The 13,484-nt window shown below is 37.4% G+C and overlaps 2 protein-coding genes across 2 annotated transcripts; one reads left to right on the forward strand and one right to left on the reverse strand.

The window, feature by feature from the left end:
- Positions 1 to 972: 972 nt before the first annotated feature.
- Positions 973 to 4,301, forward strand: LOC110893708. The gene is made up of 5 exons (XM_022140815.2): positions 973 to 1,153; positions 2,043 to 2,223; positions 2,941 to 3,024; positions 3,115 to 3,318; positions 4,036 to 4,301. Exons 1-5 carry the CDS (start codon positions 1,103 to 1,105, stop codon positions 4,122 to 4,124), a joined length of 609 nt encoding a protein of 202 aa, XP_021996507.1. The 5' UTR covers positions 973 to 1,102; the 3' UTR covers positions 4,125 to 4,301.
- On the reverse strand, positions 4,202 to 12,379 carry LOC110893707 (U-box domain-containing protein 34). Its single transcript, XM_022140814.2, has 9 exons — positions 12,112 to 12,379; positions 10,960 to 11,081; positions 10,104 to 10,219; positions 9,343 to 9,443; positions 8,198 to 8,463; positions 8,023 to 8,124; positions 6,819 to 7,247; positions 5,311 to 6,060; positions 4,202 to 4,564 (listed from the first exon to the last, which is right to left on the reverse strand). Exons 1-9 carry the CDS (start codon positions 12,308 to 12,310, stop codon positions 4,364 to 4,366), a joined length of 2,286 nt encoding a protein of 761 aa, XP_021996506.1. The 5' UTR covers positions 12,311 to 12,379; the 3' UTR covers positions 4,202 to 4,363.
- Positions 12,380 to 13,484: the final 1,105 nt, after the last annotated feature.

A 13,484-nucleotide genomic window follows, 5' to 3' on the forward strand; every position in this document is an offset into this window, starting at 1 on the left:
TGGGCCCAAGTCCCATTGTTGGGTGAGGAAGGGGAAGGTTCGGGATAAAAAAGAAAGCCCGTTGACGTGGACCCTTCCATACCCGATATGAACGAAGACCCCTCGACACAAAGAACACAACGGCGAGACAAGCGTCAAGCGACATCGTCCGAGGGGTCGACCGAGTTGGCGGCACAATTCAAAGAGTACACCGCTATGAAAGAAGCGAAGCACGCGATGGAATTGGAGGCGATTGAATTGAGGAAGAAAAGAGAGTCGGAGGCTCGCGAGCTCATAACGGAACAACGCGAGACGATGAGAAACTACGCGTACGATCGAGATATGAAAACATTCCTCAAGCCGCACGGCGATGCTCCGCCGGAAATGTTGTCGTTCATCCTCGCCCGAAAGCGCGACATCGCTAACAAGTACGGTTGGCCGTGCAATTTCTAAAATTTTTATTTTCTAGTTTGAATGTAATTTTTATTTTCTAGTTTGAATGTAATTTTAATTTTCTAGTTTAAATTTAATTTTTATTTTTATTTTCTACTTTGAAATGTCTTTTGTTAAATTTTATTTAATTTTTTTAATTTATAAACATGCATAATTACAACAAATAAAAAAACAAAAAATAAAAATAAAAAAGCAGGTCCCCTAAGAGAGGAGTGCCGCCATCAAATTAGGGTGTAAGAGGAGTTTAGGAGGGGAGTTGACGTGGCATAACCTAATTGGGTGTGCGTAAGAGAGGGGAGTGCCCCTCTCACCCTAAGGCGATGGTTTTGAAAGAAGCCGCATAAAACAACACATGTAAAAAACAAGAGAGTTAAATGCCATTTTAGTCCATGTGGTTTGGGTCATTTTGTCAGTTTAGTCCAAAAGTTTGAAACGTTGTCATTTTAGTTCAAGTAGTTTTAAACGTTGTTATTTTAGTCCACCGAGTTAAAATAAGGAATCCCAAATAGGCTCAAAGTGAAATCAACTGAGGTTTATTGTCATATAACAGTGCCCTCAAGTTTGCCAGAAATAATAGATAGATTGACCCCAGTACACACAAACAAGTGGTGATCAGAACAGAACAAACACACACTACACACTTCACAAACGCCTTCATTCATTATCCGCCATGGCTGTCCACCTTTCTTCATCTTCAACTCTTCTTCCGAGTACCACCAAGGTTTCCACACATCTTTCTCTTTTTTATTCATTCATTCATGCGCAAACAAATTCAACTTCACTTGTTTTATGATGCACTACTGATTTAATAAATTGCTTCTTCTATCTCTGAAACTTTGGATTATGAATTTCAATTCAAAATCTGAACTTGATTTGTTTTAATTTCTGAAATCTAATGTTTAGGTTAGGGTTCTTGAATTAGAATGGCTAACTATTATTTTCTTAATCACACTCTAAATTATTATTATTATTATTATTAAAAACCTTACCACAGTTATTATTCATATCTTTAAATTTCAAATCAAACTGAAAATCTTTACTTTGCCCTAAATCCCCTGGCTAACTGCTTGTAACTGAGGAGATAGGGGTGGAAACGAGCCGAGCACGAGCTTGAAATAAGGACCGATTAGATATCGAGCCCGAGCTCGAGCCTTGTATGTGTAGCTCGTTTAGGCTCGTTGAACCTTAACTAGCTTAGTATACTTTAGGGTTCAAACTATATTTTACATTTTGAAAGGTCTAAATGTTTTTTTATTTTAATTCTCAAACTGTCGAGCTCGGCTTGAGTCGAGCCTTGGCTCATTAACAGCCAAAAACGAGCTCGATCCGACCTTTAGCTTGTTTAAACTCGCGCCACAGATACTTAGATCGAACTTTCGAGGCGAGCTCGAGTTTTAAATTTTAAGTCTTAACGAGCCGAGCTCAATAAGGTAAGGCTCGGGTTCGGCTCAACTCGTTTGTACCTCTACTTGTAAGTCTGTGTATGTGTTTGTTTATGTTTTAGTTTTAGGTGTATCACAAGCTATTTAATCTCTTTTTTATGGTATTAGGTTCTGTTTTCGGTAACGTTGTAATCATTTACTGATGGCTTTTCTGCTATATGATTTTAGTTGAACCATGTTAGTATCTGCCCCGTTAGTGTAAACATACCTGCAAGGAAAAATATTATCGGAAAGGTTCCTGTAAACAGAAACAGAAACGCTCACAGGCATTTTGTGCTTACAAAAGCTAAAACATCGTTAGAGGCCGACTTACATGAAAAAGATTCAGTTACCACTGACGACGAGAATGGTAAATCTTATAATTTTTTGTTAGTTTCTAGCTGCATGATTTTAGAATGACGTGTTAACAGCTAATGTGTAGGAATGTTAAGGGCCCATTTCTTTCATTTAGTTAACGCTTTTATGAAAAACAAGGGCACCGGAAAATGGCCCAAATAAAACTGTTCTTTTAACCAATGTTTTAAATACCGGTATGTATGAACCGGCCGGTAATACCGGATACTGGACAAGGGCCCGGTACGATAAAGGACGGTAAAGCCAGAATACGATATGTCTTATGTACCGACGGTAAATCCGGTTCTACCGGTTCAAATCGTTAAACCGGCTTGCTTTATCTTAAAATTTTATTTTTAAATTTTAATAAAATACGATATTAAGGTAATACTGCCTTGCATTCCAATATGCATCGCTGTTGGAATTGTTACCCGCCTCGTCCAATGTAATATTGTTTACAATTAATAAAAATGTTTTTATAATGTTTAATATTTTACAAGAAATTAGTTGTTTTTTAGATAAAACCATGATTCGTTACATATATCCTAATTGAGATTGGATTACTTTTTAGATGAATTTGTATTTTATGAAATTACAAGGTTAACTAGTAACCCCGTTGAACCGCCCGATACAACCCGGTTCAACCAGTTGAACCATTTCAGAGCCCAACCCGGTATGATTTAAAAACCGGTTTTTAAAGCATTGCTTTTAACTGTCATAGCCATCCATGCAGATTTTGGAGTTGTAAATCTTCACCATGTGGGAATACTATGCGAAAACCTTGAGCGATCACTTGATTTTTACCAGAACCTATTGGGTACGTTGCATTTTCCTTTTCTAAACCACTATTTCATGCATCATATTTCCGGTTTATAAAAACTAACCTTTTAAAGTTGTATATAATCAGGTCTGAAGATAAATGAGGCAAGACCTCACGATAAGCTCCCGTATAGGGGTGCATGGCTCTGGGTTGGTTCCGAGATGATTCACTTGATGGAACTGCCAAATCCTGACCCTCCAACAGGCAGGCCCGAGCACGGAGGGCGAGATCGTCATACTTGCATTGCAATTCGTGACGTCTCAAAGCTAAAAACTATTTTAGATAAAGCCGGTAACTATTCTTATGTCATCTATTTTTATCTGGGTCAGGCCAAGCTGGCTTTTGAAATAAATACTCCGAGCTAGATACAAGCTTTGTAGGACCAGGCCTGAATTTAGGGGTGTAAACAAGCCCAAAGGCTCGAGAGCTACTCGTGATCGGCTCTGTGAAAATCTCGAATGAGTCCGAGCTTGAGCCTGAAATAGAGCTCGTTTAGTTATCGAGCCCAAGCTCGAGCCTGAAATACAAAGCTTGTTTAGGCTCGCGAGCCTAAATGAGCCCAAACAAAAAGTTCAGTTTTTTTTTATATATAATATAAGCATGATGATGATTATTTATAACCCATTTAAACCCAATTCTAAATAGCCCAAGTGGGTTTCAACTTAGGCCCATAAAACGAGCTTGAGCCGAGCTTTGGCTCGTTTAAGCGATATTGAAGCGAGCTCGAGCCGAGGTCTTAGCTCGTTTGAGATTGTTCTCGAAATAGCTCGAGCCGAGTTGAACGCAACTCAACTCAAGCTTTGGGTTTTACTCGCAAGCCAAGCTCGAGCTCAAATAAGTAGACTCGAACCGAGCCAAGCTCGAGCTTCATAAAAACATCATGAGCTGAGCTCAAGCCTAGTCGGGTTTGGGCTCGGCCCGATCAGGAGTTTACCAGGCCAGGATTCAACCTTTTTTAGGCCTAAGCCCATTTGTACACCTCTTTAACATCTAAGACTTTCGTTTCAGGCATTCCTTACACCCTTAGTCGCTCTGGAAGACCAGCACTCTTTACAAGAGACCCCGATACAAATGCGCTAGAATTCACGCAGATTTAATGGTGAAGGATTATGTCGAATATATGTGCCAGTATAAAACGTTTATGCGGTTTCTAAAGATATTACTCTCCACAAAATTCATGTGCATAGTAGCTTTAATGTAATCTTGATAAAGAACATGTATTTATACACACTGATGCATTCGTAATAAAGATAATCGTATATATTCAAGATAAATCATAACTGCATAAACAAATTGATTTATAAACACTTGGGTTTTAGAAAGCTGAAGCATTGTCTCAAGATGAGCTCTTTGAGGATGTTGACTGTAATCGCCAGTCTTGTATGGCTGACCGCAACGTGTGGTTGGGAGTTAACGTCTTATGTTGTAGCCGATGTTTTGTCACGGGTGATGCATTTTGTCTTTCGAGCCATATTTTTATAGCTCTGTATTCATATGTAAAACCATCAGCAGCAATGTGAGGATCCTCCATTATTTCCTACATTAACAAATTGAAATAGTACATAGAAAGACGTTATTGTGAAGAACAGATTAAACGAGTAACGCACACAACTTCCTAAATTGTTCAAAGCTATTTAAAGATTTATCTATAATATATTGATTTTGCAATAATAAAATCTTAATTTAAAAAAAAAAATGTTGGGGGGTCAACCTTAGTTGGTACATAACTAGGGCTGCAAATAAACTAAACGTTCAGCGAATAGTTCGTGAACCGTTCGGCGAGAAGTTTGTGTTCGTTTAGTTAAATGAACGAACATGGACAAAGGCTGCGTTCGTTCATTTATGTTTGTGAACGTTCGGTGACGTTTCATTTGTGTTCCATAGTTCATTATTGTTTTTAGTTTTAATATTTTGTTTAAGTATTTCAAAATTCCGGTAAATAATATCTTTAATAAGTATTAGTGTATTATATATTCTGGTCATGAACGTAGTCGTTTGTTTCCATTTGTGTTCATGAACATTAGTTTGTTTTCATTTATGTTCATAAACGTTCGTTTGCGTTGATTGCCTAAAGTTAACAAACGAACATGAACATGAACACGTTCATTTCATTAAGGGACGAACACGAACGTAAAATCTCGTTCGATAAGTGTTCCTGAACAGTTCGTGAACACGTATATTTCCTTAACAAAAGAATGCACGCTCGGTTCGTTTGCAGCCCTACTATAAGCATATAATAACATGAATACAATGCAAAGGAAACGCTCAAACAAACGGTTGTACCTGAACAATCGGACAATAAAAGTGACTCGGAGCATCATTCCTGTTTTTCGCAACCTTTCGACTCTGATCACCAAACTCATGAAGTTTCTTCAAAACCGGGAGTACTTCCGTATCAAGATCGGGTCTATCCCTGCACCGAAGACTACAACATTTAAGTCCTAACTCAGTCAACTCAGTAACTTCCGCTAACGGCCAATCGGGTATCGAGTCATCCAAGACGTCAAACAAATTGCCACAACTAACCGCCGCTTCAACTTTCGATATAACCACTTTTGGTTGAAGTAATGTTAACAACTGCAAGATTATAACCCCAAGAGCATATACGTCCGACTTTGGTCTAACCGTACCGGTTCTATGGTACTCTGGATCAATATAATACATCGTACCCGCAAGAATAGAGTCTTTGTATTCTGTAATATTATCCGGGACCACATCTGTAACGAGTTTTGCCATACCCACATCTCCGATTTTGCTTACGAAGTTTCGGTCGAGTAATATGTTTCCCGGTTTAAGATCGCGGTGTATTATAGGGTCGGGTTTTGAGTTGTGTAAGAACGCTAACGCACAAGCTACTTCAAAAGCTATACGGAAACGCGTGTACCAAGAAAGATAATATTTAGTGTTTTTTTGGGAGATAAAGTCCTCTAAGCTTCCGTTTTCCATGTACTCGTAAATTAGACAGCCTTTTTCGGGACAAGCGCCAAGAAGTTGAACGATGTGCGGATGGCTTAGTTGACTGAGAACCTCAACCTGTGTAAAACGAATGATGTAAACAATGAGTCTGCAAGAACGTTACAAGTTGATTATGGGGGGTGTTTGGATGCAGAGTTTTGAATGATAATGTAATATAGAGTTATAATAATTAGGCATGTAAATGAACCGAGTGAACATGAACATATAATCGAACACAATTTTTTGTTCATGTTCGTTTATTAGAAAATGGGCATGTTCGTGGTTGTTTATGTTCGTTCATTAAACCTAATCAAACAATTCACGAACATAAATAAAGTAACAAACAAACTTAAACGAACTTAATTTAACAAACAATAAACAACACAAATGAACATAACTGACCAAACATAAATGAACACACATGAACACAATTGGCTAAACATAAAGTAATTTTTATATAAATTAGTGATTATTTACGATAAATTCCTTTGGAAAACCCTTTTTTTATAACTAGAAAGCCCAATTACCAATTAGTTATATTTATATAGATAGTTCGAAAGTTCCTTTTATGTTTAACTTTAAATATAGGACTTACGTATTTAAATTGAAACGAACATAAATGAACGCTGATGAACGAACATAAATGAACGAACAAAACGTGTGTTCATGTTCGTTCGTTTAATTAAATGAACAACAAATTATGTTCATGTTTGTTGGTTAACATAAACGAACTTCCCACCGAACAAGTTCATGAACACTCGGTTCGTTTACAGGCCTAATAACAATAATCAGTTATAATAAGTGAAAAAAAAAGAATAATAAGTGAAGAAAAAAACCTCTCTTAAGAATTCCCGTTTCTTTTCAGACGTATCCGACGAAAGAACTTTGATAGCGACCAGCGTATGATCAAGATTACATTTGTAGACTTTACCATATGCTCCTTCACCGATCACTTTACTTTTAGAAAACGAATCAGTAGCCCTTCCCATCTCATCAAGAGTGTATCTTTTGTACCGTTTATCGCTAACAAATAACGCATCAACAATCTGTTGTTTCTCAGAAGATTCCTTCATAGCTTTGGTTTCCGCTATCTCCCTTTCATAAGCCTCCTTTTCTAGCAGAGTTCTAGCCATTTCAACTTCTTTAACTGCTTCTAGATGCTTTTGTTTTTCTTCAGCAGCAATTTTTCTATATCTTTCTTCACGTTCCACTAATGAATTAATTCTTTTCATCTCTTCAATTCTATCAAAAGAAATCATTTGTACCTGCACATTGACATTTTTATTTTGCATATGTAATTTGTCATGTTTTAGTCATTGTACTTATCTGTGTATATTTGAATCGTTAAAAGATGGGTTGAAGTTAATTCAACAAATTACCTACTACAATTAAGATTTTTTTTTTGTTATATTAATAATACAGTTTCTTATCATATTTAAGAAATTACCTACTACAATTTATTTCGAGTAAAATGCCATTTTCGTCCCAGAGGTTCGGTCAGTTTTGTGACTTTCATCCAAAGGTTTGTTTTTCCGCATCTGAATCCAAAAGGTGTGAAATCTTGCCATTTTCATCCGGCTCGTTAACTTCATTCATTTTCTCCGTTAAGTCAGGGGTATTTCCGTCTTTTTTGTTAACTTAAAGGGCAATTCGGGTTTTTTCACATTCTGTACAAGCATTTAGCATGATGTACAAGTATTCAAAAGACCAAATTGCCCTTTGAGTTAACAAAAAAGACGAAAATACCCCTGATTTAACGGAGGAAAATGGATGGAGTTAACGAGTCGGATGAAAATGGCAAGATTTCAACCCTTTTGAATCGAGATGTGGAAAAACAAACCTTTGGACGAAAATAGCAAAACTGGCCAAACCTCAGGGACGAAAACGACATTTTACTCATTTTTTATAACAAAAGTGTATGCTTTCGGGTCAGCTCAACCGAACCTTGGCTGCTTTGACCCGTTGCCAACAGACCCATTTTTACCCCTAGTTTGGTTCATGGTTCCTGCAAACGTATAAGAACAAAGCACAACACATAACCTTATTTTGTGTATGGACCAGCTCATCACACGCCTGATTGTACATACTGACAGCATTTTGTAACTCAAGTCTTAGCTTTTCTACTTCAGCATGTAAGCTTGACTGCAAAAAGATATTTTCACGTGTTAATATCAAAGTAAAAATGTTTTATTGTAACGACAAATTTATAGAGCACCTGATCAGATCGTGCAGAAGACGCAGAACTTCTATTTGTCATTTGGGTTTGCAAAATTGAATCACCTAAGGTCCTTAGGGGGCTGCTGGGTATAGTACTGGAATTGATTGAAGCTTTCGCGTGGTTTGATGTTTGAGAATTATAACGAGTAATGTCGGAAACAGATGACGGAGCGGGTGTACTTTCCATATTGTACTTGTTAGAAGAACAACTGCCGCACCATAGTTTACTTAAGCCACAAGAAACCCCGTATGTGGAACTGGTATCTGTAATTATCACCATTAGAGTGAGTAGAGGTGGCAAAATTGGCAGGTCGTGGAGGTTGGATAACGGGTCAACACATGTAACTTTAGTTACGGGCTGAAACCGGTTGGGTCAGTTGATCCTTAACACTTGTCTATTACCTCTTTTATAAATAAGAGTAAAGTACACGGATGGTCCCTGTGGTTTACCAAGATTTTGGATTTGGTACCTGGCTTGCCAAAAGTACACGGATGGTCCCTGTGGTTTGCACTTTGTTACGCATTTAGTCCCCAACTTTGCCAAAAGTACATGGATGGTCCCTGTGGTTTGCACTTTGTAACACATTTAGCCTTTACCTTGGACCAATTAAAACCTTTAGATTAGTTGGTTGGGGACTAATTGTGTTACAAAGTGCAAACCACAGGGACCACCCGTGTACTGTTGAAAAGCTAGGGACTATATACAAAATTTTTGTAATTTGCATAAAACACCAACGTAGTGTTTTAGTCATTGTGCATTTAATTTATTAAAAAGATGTTTTTGTCCTGTTTGGGTCTTTATAGGGCATTTTCATGATGGCCCAAATGGTACAAAAAGTCTACATAATAACCCAAAAGGGACAAAACCATCTTTCAATAATGCCATGTACAAAACATAACCTTCACCCATTGACCCGTTTCCCTTTATGCGATTTTTCTTTTCTAGTTTTACCCAGTTCCTGTCAAGATAATTTTTAAATATACTTGTTAGAGATATAACATGACGCAAACTGACCCATTCATATTTCATAAATTAATGGACCAAAATTGTTACATCTAAGAATGAGAGATGGCGACGAAATCATAATCAAAATCAATCAGTAACAACGATGTAGAGTTTACATTAAAGTCAACGGTGATCACCTGAATCAGAGACGAGACCGTCTCTAGAAACAACATATATATTGCAGGTACTTGGAGCGAGTTTTAGAACAGCCAAGGGTACCTCAACTCCATGTAACTTCCTAAAAACAAACATTAGAAGTTAGAATTGATTATTCAGATACAGAGGGGGTGTTTGGGATTTTGCTTTTTAAAACTTAAAACCACTTACTTTATAAGCAGAAGTAGGTAATCAGCTTACTGAAAATTTATCTCACTTAAGGATAAACTTTTAATTTAGAGTAAAATGTCATTTTCGTCCCTGAGGTTTGGCCAGTTTTGCGACTTTCGGCCAAGGGTTTGTTTTTTCACATCTAGATCCAAAAAGTTCAAAAGCTTGCCATTTTAATCCAGCTCGTTAACTCCATCCATTTTTCTTCGTTAAGTCGGGGGTATTTCCATCTTTTTTGTTAACTTAAAAGGCAATTCGGTCTTTTTTACTTATAGTACAAGCATTTAAAATACCCCTGACCGAATTCGTTAGACCGAATTGCCCTGTAAGTTAACACAAAAGACGGAAATACCCCTGACTTAATGGAGAAAATTGGATGGAGTTAACGAGCCGGATGAAAATGGCAAGATTTCAAACCTTTTGGATCCGGATGCGGAAAAACAAACCTTTGGACGAAAGTTGCAAAACTGGCAAAACCTCATGGCCGAAAATGGCATTTCTCTCTTTAATTTAAATAAACGATCCCAAACACTCCTTTATTATAGATAAATATGAAATACTCAAAATATACCTCTTGAGCCAATTGGAGGAACATGAACCGAGAACCAAACTATTGATACCGGACTCCGATGCATATCCTACAAGACCTGATGCAGGGCTATCACCTTCCAGCACCAAAGTTTCTATCTGCAAAAGTTTAAGTTTTAAGTACAAGTTAAAGATTAACTTAATGTTTCTTAGCATAATAAGTACTAGTGTGCTTTTACTTATATCGTATTTTAGAGTTGTGAGAATCGCTAGGCACTAGTCAGCCGGCGGGGTATCGACTAGCGATTAATCAGATTGGGATTTGATATGTAATTTTCAGTTTTATATGTATATACACACACTTTTATATATCTTTTTTTAAGTAGGCATGTTTTAACATCTTCTTTGACCCATATTTTCAAGTGGATAGGATTAATTGCCGGAATTTGAGGGGAATCGCTAGACTGTCGTCAATTTCTGGCCAATTAGGACTGGATCTGACCATTGTTGACCACCAACTGATTAATTAGCCGATTAGATAAAAATTACTTGGTGAACCTCCGACTAGCGACTAATCGAAAGCTATTGGGATTTTTACAACCATAATTACTGTCATTGTACTTCTTTGTACATCGAGTCATCAAAATATGTTCTTTTGGCCTGTTTGGGTCATTGTGTGGACTTGTGTTGAAAGTTTTTTGTCCAGGTTAAGTCATCAATAAACTGCCCTATAAGAACCCAAACGGGGCAATAAACCGCCTTTTAATGACTCATGTATAAAAAAAGTATAATGACCAAAACATAAAAAGTGAAAGCACTTTGGTATTTTATGCAAAAATGCGCTTTATATAAATAAGTTCAACTTGTCTCAAATTAATCATGACAAAAGAAAAATGCACCTTTTTGCCTTTGCAGAGTTTCTTGAATGGCAGAAATAATTCTTCAATTTGCGATTTCATATCTTCCATATACATGGCCACCACATTAGGATCTAGCTCCATAATAGGTACTTGTTTTCCTGCTGCAGATGATAAATGCTAAAGATTTTAACTACCAAAATCGTATTTTATTCCAATATAAACATAACTTGTTTTTCAAATGTTACATCTGGAAGTTAAATATTTCGCTTCTAAAAGATTTTCCTTTTTGTTATCATTAAAAATAAATTGGTAACATTACGTGGGATCTACCAGATTTATATATTTCTTTCTTGAGTGATACTTCGATATCCGATGAATAATCGAACAGATTTAGATGTATTTATATAATCAAACGAGATGGGTAACATTACTCCTTGTGGTAAAAAAAAAAAAAAAAAGATTTAAGAGTATGCCCCACCCATAATTTATGCTATGTATAATCTACAAAGCACAAACTGCAAAGTTGGTTCAAAAACTCGTATCAGAAGTTTTACAAACATGTTGGATGTAAAGAATACAACTATCTAAAAGAGATTCAAATGAAATTAGTCTTTCTTCAACAATTATGTTCAACATACCAACTACTAGCCTCCTTGCAAAGGTGCCAGGTTCTATCCTGAGCCACCCGGGTTTTCGTCCCACTTGTGTTACACCAGAGGGAGTTCAGCTCTTGTGGTGGCACAACGCCTGTCAAGTGGCAGTCGGCGCCTCGGCGGTATGGTTTCCCGGGGGAACGCCCAAGCCAAACTCTGAAGCCAGTGGGCCCGGTTAAGACAACATAATCTGGCCAGCGTAACGGGGAGAGGGGTGGCCTAACACAAGAAAGTTCGCCGTTCTAAAAAAAATCGCCTAAATCACATATTACACATCACAAACTCAAATTCGGTTTGAGAAAGAGAAAAACGCTGGATCTACATCTTTGTTTCAAAATACTCTTATGTCACTCAAATTTTCATCACTTAACTTAATCAGATACAATTTTGTAAACAAACTCACCAACAAACCCTAAAGCAGCATGAGCTTAACAAACTAATGGTTTAACCGCAGCAATAACAACATACTAACACTTATCTTCAACAATTATACAATCTGAAACTGTGTGTGTGTGAGAGAGAGAGAGAGAGTACATACACGGAGTAGGAATTGTAGTGATGTTAGGGATAACATGAACCAAAACGAAACGATCTGCTTTCTGAAAGAGGTTATCAACTGCCCACCGTAGAGCTCGTCTGCTTCCTTTGCCGCCAATTCCTCCGGGGTTGCCGCCCTTGACGGCGACCGCCACCACCGTGGGACCTCCGCCGCCATCGATCATAGTCGTTGACTCCATATCAGCATGGAAAAAGTATTCGATCAGAAGAAAGGGGAATTTAGATACAGATATTTAGCATTTTGACTTGTATCTTTTTATTATTATGCGGACGACTTCTAACGACCAGTTTGCCAGTTTGGGGATGGAAGATGTGTATCTTACACTTTGCACCCTTGTTCTTTACTCTTACTTCACTTTTGCTTCTTTAACCTTTTGACACGACATTATAGTAACTTGGTTACTACCTCTTGTGGAAATGCAGGGTAATAAATTTAGGGTGTAAACGTGCCGAAGGCTCGAGCTCGGCTTGTCATGTTTTCATGAAGCTCATGCTCGGCTCGGTTCGAGCCAACTTATTTGAGCTCGAGCTCGACTTGCGAGTAAAACTCAAAGCTCGAGCTCGGCTCGAGCTATGTTGAAAACAACCTCAAACGAGCTAAAAGCTCGGCACGAGCTCGCTTCCATATCGTTTAAACGAGCCAAAGCTCGGTTCGAACTCGGCTCGCCGATGTTGTTGTTATTATATTATAAAAAACTAAAATTTTGTTTGGGCTCGTTTAGCCTTGCGAGCCTAATCGAGCTTTGCATTTCAGGCTTGAGCTCGTGCTCGATAAGTAAACAAGCTCTATTTAATGCTCAGAATTTTTAAGGCTTGGCTCGTTCGAGCTTTTAACCAAGTCGATAATGAGTAGCTCTAGAGCCTCTTGGCTTTTTACAGCCCTAGTACTAATAATGTGTAGCAGGTTAGATACTAATATAGATATACATGATAATGATGTGTACCAGGTAATGATCAAGCCTAAGTTAGCCAAACACCCCCACAAACTTTGTGCATACGGAACCCTCGTGCACCAGATTAGATATTAATATGTGTGTTCATTCATACTTGCCAAGTTACATCAAAAAATAGGGGCTAGTTGATGTTAATGAAAGATTTCACGTTCCTTGTAGTATGTGAATGATGCCAAATGTTATATGTTTCATATTCTTGAGTGAATTAGAAGGATACTATTTAAGTTTGTGTTCATATAACATAAAAACATGTGTTTTTAGTTTATCGTAACATGTTTGTTCATGTCAAAAGTACATTACGATTGTTAACAACACAAAATTAAAGAAACATGTAACAAATGAAAGAAGTATCAATACTTTGAGATTCCATAATGTAAACTAAATAAAGTTTCTTTTTATT

The sequence above is a fragment of the Helianthus annuus genome, chromosome 12 (assembly GCF_002127325.2).
Source record: "Helianthus annuus cultivar XRQ/B chromosome 12, HanXRQr2.0-SUNRISE, whole genome shotgun sequence".
NCBI classification, from domain to species: Eukaryota; Viridiplantae; Streptophyta; class Magnoliopsida; order Asterales; family Asteraceae; genus Helianthus; species Helianthus annuus.

Excerpts from the sequence above, each read along its gene's own strand:
- LOC110893708 (XM_022140815.2), top strand. The coding sequence starts at position 1,103 with ATGGCTGTCCACCTTTCTTCATCTTCAACTCTTCTTCCGAGTACCACC. Across the intron at positions 2,224-2,940 it reads TACCACTGACGACGAGAATG|ATTTTGGAGTTGTAAATCTT; the intron begins GTAAATCTTATA and ends CCATCCATGCAG. Across the intron at positions 3,319-4,035 it reads AACTATTTTAGATAAAGCCG|GCATTCCTTACACCCTTAGT; the intron begins GTAACTATTCTT and ends CTTTCGTTTCAG.
- LOC110893707 (XM_022140814.2), bottom strand. The coding sequence starts at position 12,310 with ATGGAGTCAACGACTATGATCGATGGCGGCGGAGGTCCCACGGTGGTG. Across the intron at positions 9,444-10,103 it reads TCCTCCAATTGGCTCAAGAG|GAAGTTACATGGAGTTGAGG; the intron begins GTATATTTTGAG and ends GTTTGTTTTTAG. Across the intron at positions 6,061-6,818 it reads AACGGGAATTCTTAAGAGAG|GTTGAGGTTCTCAGTCAACT; the intron begins GTTTTTTTCTTC and ends CGTTTTACACAG.